The sequence below is a fragment of the Leucopleurus acutus genome, assembly GCF_964270905.1.
Source record: "Leucopleurus acutus genome assembly, chromosome: 6".
NCBI classification, from domain to species: Eukaryota; Metazoa; Chordata; class Mammalia; order Artiodactyla; family Delphinidae; genus Leucopleurus; species Leucopleurus acutus.
In genome coordinates, this window is record NC_139149.1 from 26,899,239 (window position 1) to 26,922,052 (window position 22,814).

General features: G+C 41.0%; 1 protein-coding gene across 1 annotated transcript in view; it reads left to right on the plus strand.

Annotated features, from left to right (window-relative positions):
* The window catches only part of THSD7B (thrombospondin type 1 domain containing 7B), a gene marked incomplete at its 3' end in the record, with an annotated part of 763,972 nt that overhangs the window by 347,662 nt on the left and 393,496 nt on the right, over positions 1 to 22,814 (plus strand). Inside the window, exons 7-9 of the mRNA XM_082841629.1 lie at positions 2,892 to 3,083; positions 4,702 to 4,936; positions 14,018 to 14,133. Coding sequence (XP_082697755.1) covers positions 2,892 to 3,083; positions 4,702 to 4,936; positions 14,018 to 14,133 — 543 coding nt within the window. The remainder of the gene's footprint in view (positions 1 to 2,891; positions 3,084 to 4,701; positions 4,937 to 14,017; positions 14,134 to 22,814) is intronic.

Below are 22,814 nucleotides of genomic sequence, written 5' to 3' on the forward strand. Positions count from 1 at the left end.
TCGTGCAGCTTTTCTTTGGCAAGATTTCTTATAAAATAGCTCACACAAGAATTGAAGAGCCTGCCCATGACTATTAGCTTGGCTTCGCTAAAGAATGACCTACCTGATTGCTCACATTTCCAAATTAGTCCATATCGACAAGCTATCAAAGTGTTGGTGGGAGTATTGACATTTCACTGCACTGTGGAAATGGATATATCAGTTTATGGGAAAGCTTAGGTCTTAAAAAACATCCCAGCACCAGAAGTGAATACTAAGGGTGCTGAATGATGGATGACTGGGGAGGAAGTTAAATTTAGGTCACGGGAAACCTGAGCATTTGGGAATTGCAGGAAGGCGGAAATAGAACAAAATTGGTGTGTCAGTCTAAGTTATTCAGAATTTGATGTCAAACAACTCTTCCAACATGGGCTTCCTCTTCTCCTCAGGCAGCTTCAGGATTAACTGTCTTCCACATACCTTGTATTTTCCCATCATTATACCTTTGTTGACAGTTGCATTGACTGGCATGCCCTCCCTGATTGCCACCAATTCTCACCCTGTCTCTTTCTCCTTGTTGAAAGCCTTCTGTTCTCAGACTAGTTCCCCAGAGGTCCTTCTCTTCCCTAAATCACTACAGCACTTCTTTATTTAAAACACACATTTGCAACTTGACATTTACTTTTGGACTAGGTTTTATCTTTATGTATTTATAGCTCATCTCTGTTATTAATCATGAGTTCTAGGGGGATAAATTGTAGTATCTTCACTTATATATTTATCCCATTATATGCCTTGGACATGGTATATGCTCATCAAATAGTAGCTGATAATTTTGTAACTCTTGAAGGCAGGGTTTTCTCAAAACATGTTAGTAAAAATACCATTCCTGGGAGAGGTGCTCCCTAAAAAAGGATGGCCTTTAGTCAAATAAGACTGAAAAATACTACATACCATTTCCATCGAAGGAAGTTTACATGGCAATTGGCATTTTCAACACACACTACTCTCCAGCGGTGAGACCAATTTTACTATTTTAATCTAGGACGTCTCAGCTTTCCCCCCCACTGTTTAAAGTAAGAGCTCTTCAAATATCTCTTACTCATCAAAATGTTCTTTGCAAGACACTGCTTTAAAGTGTTTTTCTATAAAAAAAATCCTCATAATATTCAGATGTGGAAATTGAATTTTGATTAGATGTAGTTTGTATGTTTAGTTTGACCTGCCTACTTCTGTACTTGGGAAGGCACTCCGCCTAAGCTGCTGTATTGTGTGTGTGTGTGTGTGTGTGTGTGTGTGCGCGCGCGCGCACGCACGCGCGCGTCCATGCACGTCCGTGTGCATGTTTGCATGTACTATACAGTGTGGACTCAACCTGAAAATAGATTGAGACTGAAAAGAGAGTGATTGGAACTGGTCTTTCAGCTCGATTATCTACTAGAATCTCCATTACTTCTCATAATATGCTTGAAAAATTTTATTTGTACCTCAAGGGCAATGAGCCTGGCCTCATTTACAAATATGAATGCAGATCTTAGGAGGGCACTAGCTTCTCCTCCAGGCAGTCTTGCTTACTGTCAGCTTGTTTTATTTACTTCCTCTGAAACGGAATATCCATCTCTTGGAATTAGATACAATATGTCTAATGGGGAAACCAGAATTTTTGGAGTCAGAAAGTTTTCATTTGCTTCCCAACTCAGGCCTGTGTGACCCTGAGCAAGCTTCCCTTCCAGAGCCACTGACTTCTCATCTATAAAAGAAGATGGGTCAACCCTGTCTGTAAGAGCATCTTATAAGGACAGTGCCTGGCACAAGGGAGATACTGCATAAATATTAGTTATTTTTTGTGTCAGACAGATTGACAGGAGAATTCCATGGGCATAAGTCACAAAGACAAAACTACCTGTCTCCTAGAGTTGCCATTCCACATTCCATGTGTTGCTTCAAACCATAAATGGTTTTACTATTCTTCATGTCTTCTGTATTTATGAGGTGACTGTGAATGGGGGGGGGGGGGCATAGTAAGAGTTGAATTGTTATCTATAAAGAAGAATATTTGAATTCTAAAAATGGTGAATAAGTAACCTAAAAGAGAGCTTAGAAAAAATTCATTGTAATCATTTGAGATATGGAAAAGCAACTTAGAAATGATCCCCTTAGTCTTGTCTGTCATTGATAATTGTAAAACTCCATCCCCCTTTATCATATATACGTGTGTGTGTGTGTGTGTGTGTGTGTGTGTGTATTTTGGTTGGACTAAATCATCACATCATTCAAAGAGGGAATAGATTAGGGAAAATTTTGGACTTGCTTTCAACTTTTATCTCAACACATTATATAATTTTAGCCACAGATTCATTTCTATTGTACACATTCACCACTGTGCACAAACAGAATAAAAGTATCACTGTGTGATAATCTCGCTTAAGGTTACATATTTGGAGGTGAAAGCACCCAATAAAAAATTAGACTGATAATTTGAGGGGGGCTGCTGAATAGATTGCTCAACATAAATTGTGGTTTTCAGGCCAAAAGACTCCTCTGACTCCCATTTTGCAGAAATACATGCACCTGTTACACATGGTGTCCATAGCATGTCAATCCTGTCTGTCTCCAGCCATCCATGGCTAAACTGTTCCTGAAGGAAGCCCACTCATCCCTGGGAAGGATGACAAATGGCAGTTTTGATGCTGTATCTACCTTTCTAAATGCCAAATTACCTCCTGACAGTTTTTCTTGAAATAAATATTATGAACGGCTGAAAAAAAAATCGGTGTTTTGCACGTTATTGGTTTAGAGACACCAGGTGACGTCTTCTAAGCTAAACTGAAGTAATAGAGGAACCTAAATGTTCCTGGGATTTGCCTCGATTTTGCATTAATCGACATCTGTCTTGCTCTGGTTGACTACAGGAGAAGATGTATCGGGGACTCTCTGCCCAGCATCTCCTCCTCCTGAAGACATGGTGTGTGAAATTCCCTGCCGGATGGATTGTGTGGTAAGCGAGTGGACAGAGTGGTCATCCTGCTCCCAGTCTTGTTCAAATAAAAACTCCGATGGGAAACAGACCAGGTCAAGGACTATCCTGGCGTTGGCTGGAGAAGGTGAGTAATAGGAAAGGTTTCTGTTCCCTAAATCCAAATGAACAGTGTGCTTTCCATGCATGCCTTTTCTCTCTAATCCTCTAGTTTATCTATGCTGGCTTCCCATATGTATATGACTTGTTTTAGCCCATACTATGTACAGGCCATGGCAATCAGGTGGATGTCAGTTTTCATTATACCTTTTTAGAGAAGGAAACAAGGCTTGGTTGATACGCATCCAGCTTCAGATTGCTCATGCAGTTGGGAACATAATTGGAATATGTCTGGTAAAACGAGTTCTAAATTAGGAATCAAGAGACATGGCTTCTTGACTGGGAGCTGCCACTAACATTGGCAGACTACCTGATCTGCATGTCCTCATTTCCTGCTCTGTCAGGCTGGCATGTGGTGAGAGGGAAAAAGATGAAGGCTGTGAAAACGGCTTTCAAGAAGCTAAAATGTGCTATGGGGATATAAACGGGTGACTTCAGAACAAATTAGAGGAGCAGCTGTTCCTGTCATTTAAAGCAATGGTCTCTGTCCCCAGACACATACGTCATTTCATTTCTTTCAGGCCCTCCCTTGGCTTCATCTGCCGACAGCTCAGCTGGGACAGCAGAGCAATATGGCCACTGGCTTTGAGGGACTCCTTTTTAGACAAGATTCTGTCTGTGGTCCTAAGAAATGGGGCCAGGGTCAAGAGGAATGAAAATTTTCATATTCTTAAAGTGCAGTGGCCTCCCCCTCTTGTCTGTTATATTTCTGGAAGGAGAAAAAAGTCAATATAATGGGGAAAATAATAACAAGAATAACAAAACTAAGGTCACAAGTCTTCCCGAGCATTTGGCCCACTGAATAAAACATTGTAGTGTGGGAGAGTAGGGAAAAAATCAATACTTTAGATAAATACCAGTTTTGACATGGATATAAAATTGTGAAAGAAAAGATAGTGATGAAATCTGATTGTCTGACTCACCCAAGAGTATAAGGCTGCACATTTGTCTGGTCTCCCTGCCAGTGTATAACACATTGTCAGATATTATTTCAGCGTTTAAGGGTGGGCTCTCTCCTGCCAAACTTTAAGAGAGATTTCTGGATTTCTCAAACTGCAGTAAAATGCACTGCTTGAGGGAGGATGGATGTCTTAAAGCGGTTCTCTGAGAAACATAATACTGTCTTAGGAAAGAGAGACCATATGTAGGCAATGTGTGTGTGTGAGTATTTGTGTTTGATCTTATATCACTTCAAGGTCATGGGCTATTGTATCTAACTGACTAATTTATGTAGGCATAATCATATTAAAATCAAAGCAGATTTCTTTGGAGTTTATCTCAGAGATACATGACGCGGAGGTGAGCAGTAGAATCAATTGATTTTTAAAATCTAATTGGCATACCGTTGCCTGTTATTGAGGAGAGAAGGGTGCAATGTACTGTCCTCAGAATAAAAGAACCATGACCATAGCGTCAGAAATGGGGTGCGGTGGCCCAGGCCTTTGGAAGATTGTATCAAAATGCTGTCTTTCTAGACCATTAAAACAGTAAAAACAACAAAAAATAAGAATGGCAGTAACAACAGCAACAGCAACATGGTAATAAGAGCAACAACTCTGTATTATTTTTTATTTTGATTTTTGCAGGTGGAAAACCATGCCCGCCTAGTCAGGCCCTCCAAGAATATCGTTCGTGCAATGACCATTCCTGTATGCAACTCTACTGGGAGACATCAGCTTGGGGCCCCTGTTCTGAAGACACATTGGTAACTGCCCTTAATGCAACCATTGGCTGGAATGGAGAAGCTACATGTGGTGTGGGCATTCAGATGCGGAGGGTCTTCTGTGTCAAGAGTCACGTGGGACAAGTGATGACAAAAAGGTATTATCAATAATTAATTGAAAGTGCATAGGACTATTGCATAGTTGAGTATTTTTAGTCAGAAACATTTTTCATGCGCTGAATATGTCTCAGTCTGTGCTAGAGTAGGAGATTTTTGTTTTGTTTTTTTGACTCTTAAAGACTAAAAAATGTGCCCCAACCAAAGGTAGACACTTTTTTGTTATGTATGCATTAATTAATGGAGAACAGTAAATATAATGCCCACAAATATTGAATCTGCTTGAGTCATCAAACTTTCTAGAGCTGATATCAATATTTTGGGCTCTTTTTCAATTACATAAAGACTAGGTCCACAAGAAGGTAGGTCATGCACTTTGAAAATATGGGGCCGTGTTATACTGTTCTTTAGATCTCATGGACCTTGTCTGCAGTGAGCGATAAATCCATATAGATATTTTGAATAGACTAATCCAGGCCCTCAAGTAGGTTTACAATCTCATACCTGCTATACTCTGCACATGGAGATGTAAATTTTTAAAAAACTGTAGGAGAATTTGGACATGAGGACTAGAATTTGGACATGAGGACATGAGGATATATCAAAAGGGGTCAGGAACAATTGCAAGAGATAGAGGAAGAAGAGTAATTGACCGGAGAACTCAGCTGTGGGAGTTTCTTCTCCCACTTAGACCAAATGAGAAGACATAACTCTTCCTCAAGTCCCTGCAGGAAGGCTCATGGAAAAGAAAATGTAAGGCACCTAAGTCATACACAGAGACTGGGTAACTGGCCTGTCCATAGAGATTTCCAAGTGGCCATGTTTGACCTAGTTCCCTTCAAGTGATGAAAGACCCCTACTCCGGCCACAGTAGTGGTGGGTCAACAGGATGGGCTGGTGCGAGCTTTGGTCGAGTGTCACAAGCTAGGCAACTTAGAGCTGTTTCCCAGGAATCTTTAAGTTGGGAAAATGAAACCCTCTCTTCTTTCTATTCATGATGTTCTAAGTATATGGATGGAGGGTTGCCATAGCCACGGTCATGCCTGGTGGAAAAAGCAGGAGGAGAGAGTAACGCTGCTGCTCAGAAAGAGGCAGAAACTGAAGCAGAACAAATGCTGGCAGCATCAAGCCCTGGTCCCAGCCCCCCTAAGTACACTCCTGCCTTTCCTGGCAACATAGGCAACTACATTTGCTCTTCTGCCTAATTCAGTCCAATTTGTGTTGCTGTCATGGGCAACTCAGACACCTGATTAATTTCATCTTGGGGGCCCCATGATGACGGGCTCTGGGCCTTATCCACACTGCTATGGAAGCCGCTTCAGCTGTGTGTAAGGAAAGTCATAGAAGCTCAGTTAAGGAAATGAACTGCTAACGGCAAATATAGGGCAGACTGGCTAGATACTGCTGGTTTCGGAGCATTTGATGAGCAGGTGGCTATGAAAATGCAAGGGAAGATGACTATGACTTGAAGTGAAGCACAGTCAGTAAGACTTCCTCTTTTTCTCCTCCTAAATGTGGCTTCCAGAGGGCTGGGGCTGGATAGTCTTCATTGTTGCCACTGCAGATTTTAGAACAGTATCTGGCATGTAGCTATTGTCCATAAACATTTTTAGAAGTCATGAATTAATTAGACCTGTGTGTAGGAAAGTAAAAGGGGTTGACGGGGAATGGATATGAATTGCAGAAGTTTGAGAAGCTGACGTTTATCCTTTGCTTTAAGAAAAAATATTTTATCTACCATGATAAAGTTTGCCAAAGGGGACTGCCTTGAAGAGTAATGAACAGATCATACGTATGACCTTCTGCTCTTATTAACTCGTAAACGTTATTTCTGCTTTAGCATCCAACTCTAAATTGCTTGTGATATTTTTGGAGCATCAATTTATATCACTTGTGTGTTTCAACTTACCTGGTATCCACAATACCATGTGGACCGATTGGGTCAATGGGCCGATCTAGCCAAACATGGACAATAATGTTTGCGTATCACTTGGATCAGGTGATAATCTAATTCTTGGGGTTATGGTACAATCCTAAAAGGCTTACAAAGATACTATGCAGACAAGAGAACTCCTTTTATCTTGAAAAGTACTGCAGCCCTGATAATGTTCATTTTTATGATGTAAATTTTCAACTGCTTAAAAAAAGATGCATGAAATATTAGCTTGAATATACAAATAGAAATAAATATAGCTTAGGTATAGGAATAAATGCTATGTGAAATGCAGCAAATTATTATTCTTTAGAGTGATGAGAAAATTTAGCATTCCTGAAGTCTGATCTTCTCCCTTCCACAAAACTTTTACCTCTGAACCACAACAGGAAAATTCCACTTGATATGAATGTAATTTGTTTTTTTTCTTAGTAAAGAAGCATTAGAATTGAGACTGACAACTACCAAATACATTATCGTCACACTTTAAAGGCTATTTGGACATGAGGGGATGGGTTATGTGTTCAAATAGCCCTGTACCTCCTCATCTAGCCCCATGATTATATTGAATGACAATTTTTTATTAAAGTCTCTCAGCCCATCAGCTTATACAGATGTTAACTTAATGATATTTTGTGACCAGAAAAACCACAGGGCCAAAAGTTGATAGTTTAAAGCATAATTCACAAATGCATATGCTTTTATTTGATAATCTACATAAGTAAGACTAAAATATTATTACAGTGAATAACCTCCAGTTTTACTCGGTTTTCCAACATAGAAAAATGAATTGCACAGATGTTTTCCCTAACACACACACACACACACACACACACACACACACACACAGAGAAAGACATTGCTGATTACTTTTTGCACTTTTAATGAGGCTGGAGACTTAACAACCTAGTTTTAATTCTTCCTGTATGTCTCCAAAGGATCCTGCTAAACAAGAGGAGCCTGCATTGACTTAAGTAAAGTTAATTAAAATTCTTGAGGTCAATGAGATTAATTGAGCTAAGAAAATAATACCTAGTGTCCAGTGAAGCACATAGTGAAATAGTGAGATAATCAGCAAGAGAAAGTCTCCTTTGCCTTGCCCTTTCAGAATAATATGCTCTTGCTCTGTTTTATGTGAAAGCTATTGCAATGGAAAAAATTTCCCTCCATTTGTGAAATCCTTGGGGTGAGGGTAATGGCAATAGAAAGAGGAAAGAAAAAGAAAATATCCTAAAGAAAGAGCGGCCTTCACAGTAGAGAAAAGAAGCATGTCTCCATGGATTGGATGGGCTGTCGTGATATGTTTTATCTCTAAACCCACTGCACGGCGATGCACAGAATTCCTTGCAAGGTCTTGCTTCGCAGGGTTGGTGTTCTGGTTTCCACGTAATTGTATAGGTGAGAATGTTACCATAGCATGAGTAATAGAACTGATCATATCAGAAAATGAGGACTAGCTAGGACACAACTCAAACAGAAGTGAGAGCTTGTTGGGATATTTGGGGGATTTTGTTTGGTTTTGTTTCACTACCCAATGTATATTTTTTCAGTTGTAGTGTGCAAAAAATAATAATAAAGATTTAAATCACACAACTCAAAGCCATCCAAAGGTCATGTAAAACACTTTCTGCCTTTCATGGGAAAACGCTGGGCATTTGGTGAGATATAGTAATGGCGAGCTCCGTTTACACATTTAATGTTGAAAAAGTTGGCAGGTTGAGATGGTCCCTCAGTCCCTGGGTTGGAGGACTGCTCCCGGAGATGGAGCACAGTGTCTGCCTCACGATTATGGACACATAACTGAGAAATGGCAGATCTTTGTAGCTCAGTTTGATGCATTTCAGCACAGGAACTAAAACCTACAGTGTGACCAAGAGGCAGTCATTATGAAATACTCCACTGCAAGTCCAGGAAAATGTATGTGTTGAAATGAAGTGTATTCACCCTCTTAACAAGAGTATTGCCAATCTAGAATCAGAGTGTTGCACGAGAGCAGGAAGTATAAATTATGTCAAAAGGCAAGAAGCCATACTGTGTTTACTCACTAAAACATGAATCCGTATGTTACCCTGCTTTTCAAGGCTTCAATTTTGTTTTGAAAATGGCTGGATAAATTTGCCTAATATTCCCAGAGATCTGTCTTCAGCCTCCACAGCATAGAATACTTGTCAATCATTCACTTACTGTTACTAAATACTTACACAGCATTAAGATCTGGTATTTTTAAGATATGGTATGAGATGGAATTCTACCATCAAGGCATTCAAAATTAGTGTATGTATAACGCATGCCCATGTGCATGCAGACACGCACAAACACACACACACAGAAAACCAGCAACGCAGAAGATATCAAAAGGTTTTTTTTTTTAAGTCAGTGACAATAAACAATACAGAATATAAACATTATAGTGTTTAGAAGTGGAGGACACATAAGTTGCTAATAGTCAAGGAGAGTATTTTTGGAGATTAAGAGTAAATTTAGGAAAATTAGAAATGTGATGATCCGAACCAAGATGGCGGAGTAGAAGGACGTGTTCTCACCCCCTCTTCTGAGAACACCAGAATCACAACTAGCTGCTGGACAGTCATCAACAGGAAGACACTGGAACTCACCAAAAAAGATACCCCACATCCAAAGACAAAGGAGAAGCCACAGTCAGACGGTAGGAGGGGCGCAATCACAGTAAAATCAAATCCCATAACTGCTGGGTGGGTGACTCACAGACTGGAGAACACTTATACCACAGAAGTCCACCCACTGCAGTGAAGGTTCTGAGCCCCACGTCAGGCTTCCCAACCTGGGGGTCCGGCAACAGGATGAGGAATTCCCAGAGAATCAGACTTTGAAGCCTAGTGGGATTTGACTGCAGGACTTCGACAGGACTGGGGGAAACAGAGACTCCACTCTTGTAGGGCACACACAAAGTAGTGTGCACATCGGGACCCAGGGGAAGGAGCAGTGACCCCATAGGAGACTGAACCAGACCTACCTGCTAGTGTTGGAGGGTCTCCTGCAGAGGCGGAGGGTGGCTCTGTCTCACCGTGAGGACAAGGACACTGGTAGCAGAAGTTCTGGGAAGTACTCCTTGGCGTGAGCCCTCCCAGAGTCTGCCATTAGCCACACCAAAGAGCCCGGGCAGGCTCCAGTGTTGGGTCGCTTCAGGCCAAACACCCAACAGGGAGGGAGCCCAGCCCCACCCATCAGTAGTCAAGAGAAGTAAAGTTTTACTGAGCTCTGCCCACCAGAGCAACACCCAGCTCTACCCACCACCAGTCCCTCCCATCAGGAGACTTCCACAAGCCTCTTAGATAGCCTCATCCACCAGAGAGCAGACAGCAGAAGCAAGAAGAACTACAATGCTGCAGCCTGTGGAACAAAAACTACGTTCACAGAAAGATAGACAAGACGAAAAGGCAGAGGGCTATGTACCAGATGAAGGAACAAGATAAAACCCCAGAAAAACAACTAAATGAAGTGGAGATAGGCAAACTTCCAGAAAAAGAATTCAGAATAATGGTAGTGAAGATGATCCAGGACCTCGGAAAAACAATGGAGGCAAAGATCGAGAAGATGCAAGAAATGTTTAACAAAGACCTAGAAGAATTAAAGAACAAACAAACAGAGATGAACAATACAATAACTGAAATGAAAACTACACTAAAAGGAATCAATGGCAGAATAGCTGAGGCAGAAGAACAGATAAGTGACCTGGAAGACAGAATGGTGGAATTCACTGCTGCGGAACAGAATAAAGATAAAAGAATGAAAAGAAATGAAGACAGCCTAAGAAACCTCTGGGACAACAATGAGGTATCACTTCACACCAGTTAGAATGGGCATCATCAGAAAATCTACAAACAACAAATGCTGGAGAGGGTGTGGAGAAAAGGGAACCCTCTTGCACTGTTGGTGGGAATGGAAATTGATACAGCCATTATGGAGAACAGTATGGAGGTTCCTTAAGAAACTAAAAATAGAATTACCATATGATCCAGCAATCCCACTACTGGGCGTATACCCAAAGAAAACCATAATTCAAAAAGACACATGCACCCCAATGTTCATTGCAGCACTATTTACAATAGCCAGGTCATGGAAGCAACCTAAATGCCCATTGACCGACGAATGGATAGAGAAGTTGTGATACATATATACAATGGAATATTACTCAGCCATTAAAAGGAACGAAATTGGGTCATTTGTTGAGATGTGGATGGATCTAGAGACTCTCATACAGAGTGAAGTAAGTCAGAAAGAGAAAAACAAATATCATATATTAACTCATATATGTGGAACCTAGAAAAATGGTACAGGTGAACCGGTTTGCAGGGCAGAAGTTGAGACACAGATGTAGAGAACAAACGTATGGACGCCAAGGGGGGAAAGCGGCGGGGGGTGGGGATGGTGGTGTGATGAATTGGGCGATTGGGATTGACATGTATACACTGATGTGTATAGAATTGATGATTAATAAGAACCTACTGTATAAAAAAATAAATAAAATTCAAAGAAAAAGAAAAGTCAGATGAGAGGTTGAGGTAAATGACTTTTCAAACCAATTTTAACCCTACAGTTCTGATTCTCATTTTTTAATTTATCTTTTATTGGTATGTACATTATCTCAAGAGTATAGATAGGACTATATACAAAAAATAAATGTAATTTTGAAACGTTGTATGCAAATATATTTTAATTGCATCATAAAAAAAAAAAAGAAAAAAAAAGAAATGTGATGATCCTGGGAGAGGTAGACAGCATGTAAATAGAAGGGAGGAGGAAGTTGAACCTCTAATGAAAAGGTCAACATTATTGGGAAAGAAATGAACAAAAAGACAGTTTCACTCCTAAGAGAATATTTGGCACCTATCAGACCAGGGATCACATTTCAGGAAAGCCCTCAGTTTGTGGTCTCTATAAAAGCAGTGTAACCTGAGCTTGACCTTTGCCATTGAGGGTATGATACCGTTTCTCACTTGTGGATCTAGAAGAACACAGATAGAGACAGGGCAACATGTCACGAAGAGTTGACATTGTGCCCAGTGAATATTTATTGTGAGTGCTGTTAATAAAGTATAAATTGAAAAGTCGGCAATATCAGTTCCCCAAAAGAGATTAACACCACACAGACAAAAAAAATAAAAACAAAAACCAAGAGACACAAGAACACTTTGGGAGGTGTTGGATATGTCTATTACCTTGATTGTGGAGATGGTATCACAGGTGTTTGCATATGTCCAAATTCATCAAATTATGCACATTAAATAGGTGCAGTTCTTTCTGTATCAGTTCTACCTCAATAAAGGTATATCTAGAACATTTTTTAAAAAAGAGATTAACACCTGCTGCTAATTGAAGCGAACAAAGTCCCTGCAGAAAAAGCCACCCTCCCAGAAAGCCTGAAACCAAACCAGCACCGCAAGCATTTCTGAGCTATTTGTGGATGTCTGAGTGAGTGTGTCCTAGCTGGGTCCCTGCACCCCCAAGCCCTGCTGCCCCGCTGAGCACACAGGAAAATGACATTCCTCACGTTGTACTTTCATTTCCAGCTAGATAGCAGGAGAGATTGGAGAGGAGATAGAATAAATAGCAGTTCAATTTAATTTTAGGAGCTTTCAGGGTACGAACAAAGGACTTGGGAATGAGTTTAGTGTTTTTTGCTAGTTCTACTAAAGTATGACATAAATTTTCCTTACCAGATTATCTTTTTTTTAAATAATGCTATTTCCTCTAAAGACACTCTTTTTTCTTTCTATTTTTAGGTTCATTGAATTGATCTATTTGATAGACAATTTTTTGTGTGTATTAAGGATGATTACTAATAATGCCACTAATAATTTATTGATAATCAATACTTTATAAATTACTAATAATTTAATTTATTTAATCCATGTGATTTTGGATCCATTACTTATTCTTTCAGCACCTCAGTTTATCATCTGAAAATGAAGATTATAATGCCTTTCACTGCGGTCCTTAGGAATAAATGAAAGAATGTGGGAAAAGCACTTCACTCACCACTGACTATCCAATACCAAAGTTCATGCTATCAGGCTTTGTACACACTGTATCTCTGTACTTTATAAGAAATTTATAGGAAACAGAATTTTAAAATGCAAATATAAGTTGTAGAGTGCTTTCCTGTTTTTCCTCTTAGCATATCACTGTTTCATAAGATAATCAATGTGGATTTTAGCCCCCTGCACTCATAAAAATAAGCAGATAAGCATGCAAATAAAAACAAAAACTTGGGCTTCCCTGGTGGCGCAGTGGTTGGGAGTCCGCCTGCCGATGCAGGGGACGCGGGTTCGTGCCCCGATCCGGGAAGATCCCATGTGCCGCGGAGCGGCTGGGCCCGTGAGCCATGGCCGCTGAGCCTGCGCGTCCGGAGCCTGTGCTCCACAACGGGAGAGGCCACAGCAGTGAGAGGCCCGCATACCGCAAAAAACAAAAACAAAACCAAAAACTTGCTTGCCATTTTCTGAGACTTTAGTTCTTCCAAGTGATTATGAATCCACTGACTACTTTCCTCCCAAGTCTGAACATTACATTATCAGCAAAATAGCAGAATTGAAATGTTTCTCTTGTTAATGCTTGTTAGTGTGTTTGTTATTTGCAAACAAACATACTATTCTCATGTCTTGCTTATTCTAACTCATCAATTTACATGTTCTAAAAAGACACCTGCCAATACTTCAATATTCTAAAATCATGTTAATTATCAGATATGTATATTATTTTCAGTGGTCTTCACTGTTTTTTGTTTCCCAGTATATCCATATGTTGCCTTGTACAATATCACTGAATTGATGTATTACCCTGGATAAAACACTTTTCAAAAAATATATCAGATTTGTCCACTCGGAAAAAAATCAAATGTTATTTGAATTCATGCAATGGGGAGAAATTCACTTAGGATTTGTCTTTCATTGGTTTCAGCGATTGTTATTCCTTTCCTGGTCTAGTGAAAACTATTTTGGTCTCTGGATCAAGAGAGATGAAGTCTGTTTTGTGCTCTGCCTCTGGCTCTGAGCCCTTGGGCAAGTAGCTTCTCCTCCTGGGTCTTTCTTCCCACGTCTATAAAAGGAACAACAGGGTCTCAGTGTTTTCAGTTCTGAAATCCTATGGTTCTAGGCTAAACCACTTACCTTCTCCAGGAAATATTGATCTGGTCTCTTCACATTGGCAGATGTCCGGAATCTACTCGGCCGGAAACAGTACGCCCTTGCCTGCTCCCGTGCAAAAAAGACTGTCTTGTGACCGCCTTCAGTGAGTGGACGCCCTGCCCGAGGCTGTGCCAACCAGGTAGGTGGATGCTATTTTCTTAGCATTTTCTTTCCTTCCTGATCTCCTGAATGCCTCTCCCACTGCTAAATAAGCGAGAGATGGTGGTACGGGGGCTCGCTTCTTTTCCATTTGCATGTCACCCTGGGAGCAAAGTTTGTAACATTTGTAAATGAAGTCTTGGATTTCCAGATCCGTTAAGATTTGGCAGGGAAAACATAGTACATGCCATTATTTTAGAGGTGTGCGTTGTAGGGGTCCTCATCTTCTATTAACCCTGTTGTGGCATTTTGAACAGCCATTCGTTCCTTATAAAGCATGAATACCATCACAGTTCCTTTGTGGCTCCTGTGTGCTTAAGCCTGACTCCAGGCATCTTCATTAGAATGTAGGGCCTTAAACGCTATATGCACATCACTGATAAATTATATAAGCCTATAGAAGAATAGGGGCCAATACATTAAAAAGTGTTGAACAGGTACAGACATTGGCAATATATGATTTCTATTTCTTTACTCTTGACGGTGATGTTTTATACATCTGGGTGTATTTGGAGTGCTGTGATCCGGGATACTTAATAGCTAAGTCCTAATAAACACACAGGAGAACCTTTGTAAAATTACTGCCTTTCTTAGAACAGGTCTTTTCCCCTACACTTATTTCAGTCCCGTGATGGAGCTAGTCCATGTGGAGATCCAAAAACTCCTAGTCCCAAAGTTCCGTTCTGGCCTAAGACCTAAACTTCATAACTTGGTCCGTTTCCCCGAGTCTGACACCCTAGCCTTGGTCCTATGGCTCATACCACTGCCATAGCAAGAAAAGGCACATCCAGGAAGAGGAAGGATGGAAGAATATTGACCCTAGTGCTCAGAGTAAAATGGGTCGCATCCACACCTCCCTGGCCTTGTCTTGGCTGTCACGTCCTCTCAAGCACGGCCTGGCTCTCACTGTATCTCTGCACTAGCCTCCTGCAAGAAGGGAGAGGGAAGCATGCAGTTCTGCGAAGAGACAACCTGCCACAAAGATTGAGATTACTAACACTTTTCCTCGGAAAATTCCGGCCCTGTGCATCTAGGATCCCCCAGTTGCTCTTTGACTCCCACATCTTCGTGGCGGTGGCATGACAAGATAGCCACTATTGACACAGATCTGCCTGCCGCTTCAAACCACCTCTCAGTGATTGGCAAGGGGGTTATGACAGCTCTTGGAGATGATCATCATCGGTATCTTGTATTTCAGTGATGAGGCACCTGCATAAGGTTTTCTAACTGCCATTTCAACTGTCCTTTGTCAGTGTTAACCGAGTAGCATCCAGTAAACTTTGCTTATGGATAGAATCAGAACTAAATGTGTGGAATACAAAAGAGCTTTGAAAATACAGTGGAATATTTATCTGATCTTTTGAGGGGTGGAGATAGCAGTCTCTTCCAGAGGTGCTCCAAAACTTATTTTCTTAAATGAAAATTCAAAGTGATTGATCTGGGTAAACAGGGTTTGTAGAGTAGCCAGGGGAATGTCATTTCCAGACAGAGTAGGACAGAAAAGCTGTGATCTCTATTCTGAACCATTTGAAAGGTAACATCTAGCAGGTTGGCTTTTGAAATTTTAATAGTAATGTACCTGCAGAACATTCAAGCTCTTAAAGATAAACATTGGGAAAATGCAAGAAGATAAAATAATCTATGATGATGGAGGTTTATTGAAGTTCGGCTATTTCTTTTAGTTTCGTCCTCATAAGAGATTAACATAATTCTTCTGTCAAATGGTTTTAACAAAGGAAAAGGCTGAATTAAAAAGAATACCCTACTGGCAGCCAGATATTGGTGTTAGAGCTGTCAGGGTCCCCTGACACTCAAGGAGGCATATTAGTTCTGTTGAGCCCATATGCCCCAGTGGCCAGAGATTACTTCAGCTACTGCTATTGCATGCATTCTGTATTCGAGAAAATTCTCTCTGCTGCATGAGCATCTTCTCCTAGTGCTGCGTAAGGATGGAGGAATCATAGAGCATGTGAAAGAATTGCTCTTCCAGCAATTTCAGATTTTACTACAACTTCCAGGGATTCAACTAGTTATTTAAATGGTTAGCATTGTAATGAAAATAGTTTTAAGCCTCTGTGGTCTCTTTTTACCTCCAATTGTTTAAGCCTAGATAATTCTTTTCACAGCCTGGCAGCCAGCAACCGGGAGGAGCATTGAATTCCGTTTTCAGATTTCTTCCAGCTTTCCGCTTCAATACTGTTTACCCTCGTGTTTAGTTTATACTTTGGGACCAATATTTTTTTAAATAACTGTGGGTTAATTAGGGGAGATGATGTTAGGGAGGAGATTATAGGAGGAAATGGTACCGCTAAATCTATGGTTCTCAAACTTTATTGAGTCTGTATCACCTGGAAGCATTATTAAAATGCAGATGTTCAGCTCCATGACTAGATATTCTGACTCAATAACTATGGGACGTTTCCAAAAATTTGCGTTGTAAGAAGCTGCCACTGAATGGTGATGTATTTCCTCCCTTAAGATAAAAAAGGATCATCGATCCGTGAACAAGTGCTACTTGAACTCTGGGCATACAGCCTGTTTTTCAGCTTCTTGAATGCCTCATATTCTTCCCGGCTCAAGCATGGTAGAGTATGATGGCTAAGAACAGCGGTGCTGGAGCCAGATGGCCAGGATTCTGAGTCCCAAGTTTAGCTCTGTGACAGTGGCTGCATTACTTAATCTCTCTGTGCCTCAGTTTCCTCATCTGTGAAACAGAGTTAATAACCACACCTACATATAAGGAAAGTACTTAGAGCCCTCAGTGCCTTGTGTGGGGTAGGCATGGGGCAGGCAATTCTATCGTCGTTCCAAGCCTTTGCACCTGCCCTGTGTGGTGCTGGAGCTGTGTTCAGCTGCGCTTCCTTCTTGGTCCTCCGACCTCTAGATCAGCAGCGACCTGCTATAGCAGCCTTTCCCCAGGAATGTTGTGTTCATCTCCTAGACCGCAGTAGACCCCTCCCCATGCACCTTACTAACTAGGTCATCCCACAGCATCCTGTTGCCTTTGCTAGAGTGTACGTCCACAAGTGCAGGGACCACTTCTGTCATCTTCACCACTAGAGCCTCTAAACCCAGCATAGTAAAAGGTATAGTTGTCACTCAATTAATATTTTTTGAATGGATAGATGTCCTGTGAAGAGAGAGAAGAGTGTGGTTTTGAATCCAGGCAGTAGATTCTCTGTTCTCGGGAACATCCTTCAAAAGATACTTTGGGAAATAGTGTTTTAAAGCAGCACTTGTCAAAATGAAATGCTTTTACAAGTCCCTGGGGGATCTAATTAAAATGTAAGTTCTAATTCAGTATACCTGGACCTGGAATTAGACCTTTCTACAAGCTCCAAGGTGATAACCTGTATGTTGATTAGAAAGCTCCAGGTAGAGGTGGGGTTAGGCATTTTTTAGCAAGGCAATGACATGGTCAAAGTTATAAAGTGAAAAGAGTGGACTAGGGACAGACCCACAGGTGGGGACACAGGTAGATTGGGGTGTGGGGTGGAGTGAAGTTGCTTAACCTAAACTGAGAGATCAAGAGAAGGATGGGCCTGAGTAGGTGGCACCCTCCACTAATGAGGATGGGGGAACTCTTTTGCACCCGTGGTTTCAGGTTGAGTCATCAAAGTGGAGAAGAGCTTATACTCCTAGTCCCTAAACTTGGCTGCACAACGGAATCACCTAGAGATTTCTTAAATATCCCAATGCATGGGGCCTACTCCAAGGTATTACGATTTAATAGGTTTTTGGTATGACCAGAGAATCACTTGATTACGTGAATCCCAAACCAAATCCACTCTAAACCTCTCAGAAAGCCAAGGTGGTTTCCCAGGGGCAGAGTGTACCAGGAGTGATTTGTGTGTTAGTAATGGGTGAGTTCCAAGAGGTTTTATTTGCTTCTGGCTGTGTTCATGATCTAAAAATCCTTACAACTTGAAAGTATTCTCAAGCCATGAACAATCTCTAGCTAGTGGCTAGCCTTGCTTCCTGTCTTCTTGTTCCTGTTCATCTGAGTCTCTCCTTAAAGGATGAATGGTGGTCCCACATTCTTCGAAGCAAATCAAATAACTATCAAGCTGTGGCGCTCCTGTGGACTCTCCAAATTTTAAGTCCCAGCAAAAAATTAGCCAAATGATCAAGAACCATTCTTTGGTGATGTCCTTACTAATTTCTCTATTCTTCCTTCAGCCTATAACGCAAATACCTGCATAACTACTCAGTACCGTTTGCCTGATAATAGCTACAGTTTGTTCATTGTAGAGGTAGCCCCATGGAGTTTTTTCAATACACAGATGCCTCACCTCATCCCACGTTAGAATCTCTTCACGTTGAAGGGAACTTTGCAGTATTAAAACTCACCATAAGTGACTCTTATACGTGGGCAGGGATGAGGCACGCTCATTTAGTGCTTTATCCTTTCAGGGTATCTTCAAATACATTTATCAATTATCATTGATAATTGTTTGCCTGGGTAGTATTGGAAATTAATTATCTTGGCCACTGATCTCGTAACTATCCCATTTAATGTTTTTACTTTAAAGTCACAAATCAGTACTGATTTTCCAAGATTTCTCTCAAGCTACCTTTAAAGGAGCTCACTTTATATTTTCAACATTTAATAATACAAATTTCAGACATCTACATAAATTAATATAATGCTAATATAAAATATTACTGATTAATAGAATGCACTCTTATACAGCCATCACCAAGTAAAAATTACCATCAGCTCGTGGCCACCCTTGTTTTACTGTTATCCCCCTTTTTACTGCCAGTGGCAGTAAATTTTGTCATGATTCCCAGATGTGTATATCACTTCCATGGAAGGGAAAAATATGTAAGAGGTAAAGTTATTAGACACTTGAGTAGAAAAAATGTGGCATATTCAAAATAGGTCTTCCTGTAAATTCCTAGAAACCATGGAGCTAATGATTAATTATTTGTCAGTCTTAATAATTTAAGGCTGAGGGAGCTCCTTTAACTTTCATCTCTAAGGGGCCTGCTGGCGAGCAGTGTCATGGTAATAGGAAGGCCGAAGGCAAACTACTGCTGGGAATTGCTAGGCAACTTTATTTGGTGGGATCCTTTGCTCCTGCATCAAACCTCCTGGAGTTACGTCTTGAGTTTCCAGTGTCAAAGACAGTCATGTGTTTTAATGTCCAGGTGGTGTACTATTTAGTGGTTAAGAACATGGTACCTCAAGTTAGACTTCCTTGGTTCAAATCCGATCTTTGCTGTACAAGTCGTATTAGATGCACTTTAAACTTTGTTGTGTTTCAGTTTTCTCCTTTCTAAAATGACATAATATTGGCACCCAATTCATAGGATTAAATGAGAATAGGACACGTGGCAGCAATTTTGATGATGATGATGATGTAAGTTCCTTAAGACTGGGGAACTTGTCTTTTATTTTGTTGCTATCCTGCATTATCTAGTCATCCATGTGCTGGTATAATGCACTTGTTTCCATGTCTGTATTTTTCTTAGATTATAAAATCTAGAAGGCACATGATGGGTGTTTAGTAATTGTTGCTGAATGAATGACTAAATGAACTCCATATCTGTCCTACTACCAGCTCTAATTCCTAAAGATTTTGCTTCCATTTAGATGAAATCAAAGCATTAACAGAGTGTTCAGTGCGTCCAGGCCAATTAGGGGAAAAGGTATTGGTCATTCAGAATGTCAAATAGGTCAAAAATCACCTTTCTCCCACTCAAAGGCATACTAGCATCAGCCTCTCTCTTTACTTACTCCTTTCAAGTGCATATGGTCCCTTCCTTCCCCCCTAAGGCCCATCATTTATACTTTTCTCCACCTGGGAAATAGAGGATGGAGTACTAATTTATACCCAAAGAATGAAGAGTCGGGACTTCCCCGGTGGCGCAGTGGTTAAGAATCTGCCTGCCAGTGCAGGGACACGGGTTCGAGCCCTGGTCCAGGAAGATCCCACATGCCGCGGAGCAACTAAGCCCCTGCACCGCAACTACTGAGCCTGCACTCTAGAGCCCGCAAGCCACAACTACTGAGCCCGCACGCCACAACTACTGAAGCCTGCCCGCCTAGAGCCTGTGCTCCGCAACAAGAGAAGCCACCGTAATGAGAAGCCTGCACATCGCAACTAAGAGTATCCCCCACTCGCCACAACTAGAGAAAGCCCACGTGCAGCAACGAAGACTCAACGCAGCCAAAAATAAATTAATTAATTAATTTTTAAAAATCTTAGGAATTGTTTAAAAAAAAAAAAAGAATGAAGAGTCTACTGTGTTTGAGCAATGAAGATTTGGGTCCTGGAACACCAGCCCCCAAAATAGTGTTGAAGGCAATATAATCATCTAATGACTTTCCTTGAGAAAGTGACTTAATTTAAATCTAAGTTACAACCTCTATAAATTTTGGATGTTTTCTATTCCCAAGTGTTTTTGAAAAACTAAATAAAATAAGATGTGTATCTTACATATACATCCCAAGCCACAACCCCAATACACAGAGTATAGGTGCCTTTGTTTTTATAGGCTCCATTGGGGAGGATGTGCCCCCTTTAGTCTATAATTTAAAGCCTAGAGATCACTACATAGCCCCAGTACTCAGAACACCACTGGGTTATGAGGGGAGCTGCTGCTCAGAGGGTGGGGCTCTTAATGGGCGTTACCTACATCCTCGCTCAGAGCGAATGTTAGTCCACTTAATAGCTGACTGGGTTGCCTTCTCAGTCCACACTCTTCCTCCTACCCTCTAGCCCCCCTTCTTTCTGGACCAGAGATTGATGTGTATTTACAGGGACCTGGAGTTCACAGTATCGCCAGCTGGGATTTTTCTTTACTTCCTCCAGTGGCCCCAGGTGGTAGATCTAGAGCCAGGGTTGGAATCCAGATTTCTCTGACCTGAGGGACTGCCTGTTTTCATGCCACAACAAGCCCTGTTTTCACAGAGGCACAGCTCATCTTGCTTGTTTACTAGCAATTCAAGGATTCAGAGCCAGGTACTCTCAGACCTGAGGCACAGGCTCTGTACAGCACAGATGTGTCACACAGAGCTTTCACGTGTGCTCTCTCATTGACCATCAGGGCAGTTTCGTGATAAAGGAACAGCCGTTCTGTTAGTCCTATTCCATAAAAGAAGAACGCGATCTTCAAGGGAAGTCCTCCTGGCCACCTCGTCCAACAGGAGCAAAGACCAGGTCCAAATACCCAGTTTAAATTAAACTTGCTACACTGCTTTGCCTGGTGAGCCTGTAAAGTTACAGGGAAAAAAATCCAGGCAAGTTCAAACGCTTATTGCTAAAAGCCTGTAACTTCTACTTTGCTTCACATCACTGCCTCTTCCTATCAAAGTGATAATAGCTATAATTTATTGACATACATTGTCCTATTTGTTACCTCATGTCTATATGGAAAGGACTATTACGACCCCATCTTACATAGGAGGACATAGAGGCTTAGCTATGGGTCCCAAGATTGCAAAACGAATAAATGGCAAAAGCACGAGGAAGCCTAGGCTCTTAACCACTCATTGGGTAGCAGGTATTTGCTGAACCATCACTGTGTTCTAGACGCTGTGCTAAGTACTGTAAGTATAGGTGTAAAGTGGTGAGGAAAACACACACAGCCCTCTGCTGTGGTGAGCGCTGTCTAGTGACAGAAGATGGAGGCATCGAATATATAATTGCCTAAATGAATATGCAGTTGCAAAATATAGTATGCGCTCTGCAGAGATTCAAGGAGCTGTGAGAAGAGGTAGTAAGGAAAATCAGAATTCCACTCTGCCTAGAGTATCTTTCTCATCTCTACTCATTGCCCGTCTTACCAGATGTAAAGCCCTACCTTCTCCAGAGAACTTGCCCTGATCCTTCTGCTGGAAATAACCGCTTCTCACTCCTGAGTCTCATAACGCTGTCTGAACGGCTTGCATTCTCACTCTCGGTAAACGTGTTTTGGGTCCCTCCGAAGAGACACGAAGTCCTTGAGAGCTAAACCGTTTTCAGTTTTCTTTCCCAAAATGCCTCATAAGAAACTTAAAACAGAATAGAATTCAGTATATCTCTGTCAAATAAATGGATGCTAGTTAGAATGTACGTGCTTAAACAAAACCTAACAGACTGCTAAAAGGAAAGGTGATCTGCCTTTACAACTGAATATCTTTTGTAACACGTGATGATGGCGGCAATAGAAGATGTGGGATTTCGGGAATCAAATCTGTCTCTGGTTTCCTGGCAAATGTGGTTAAAGTGGAAACACATTCCATCCCTTGTATTCATTCATTCATTCACTCACTCATTCATTCAGTCATTCTTTTGTGTAGTCAGTCTGTTCTTTTGGTTATTAATATTTCAATGAAGTCGTATGAGTATCTTAAGGGAAGCAAAGGCTATTTGATTGCTAATTCCTAAAAGTAATTTCCTACTGGAACTCCACATTTTAACTGAGGTCATCAGCTGAGGCAATATGTCTATAGGAAGTGCATTAAAGTCATAGAGTCTTTTTAATATATGACTGAAGGGTATAATGTTGAAATGCAGAATTATGGTCATGTGCAGTCTTTCAGTGGCCTGGGTTGTTTAAGGGATAAAACTTAGAATAGTTTGAACAAGTTTCTAAAAGTGTGGCCCATGGAATTCTAGCTCAGAATTACCTGGAATGCTTGTTAAAACCCTAAGAGATTCTGATTTTGAA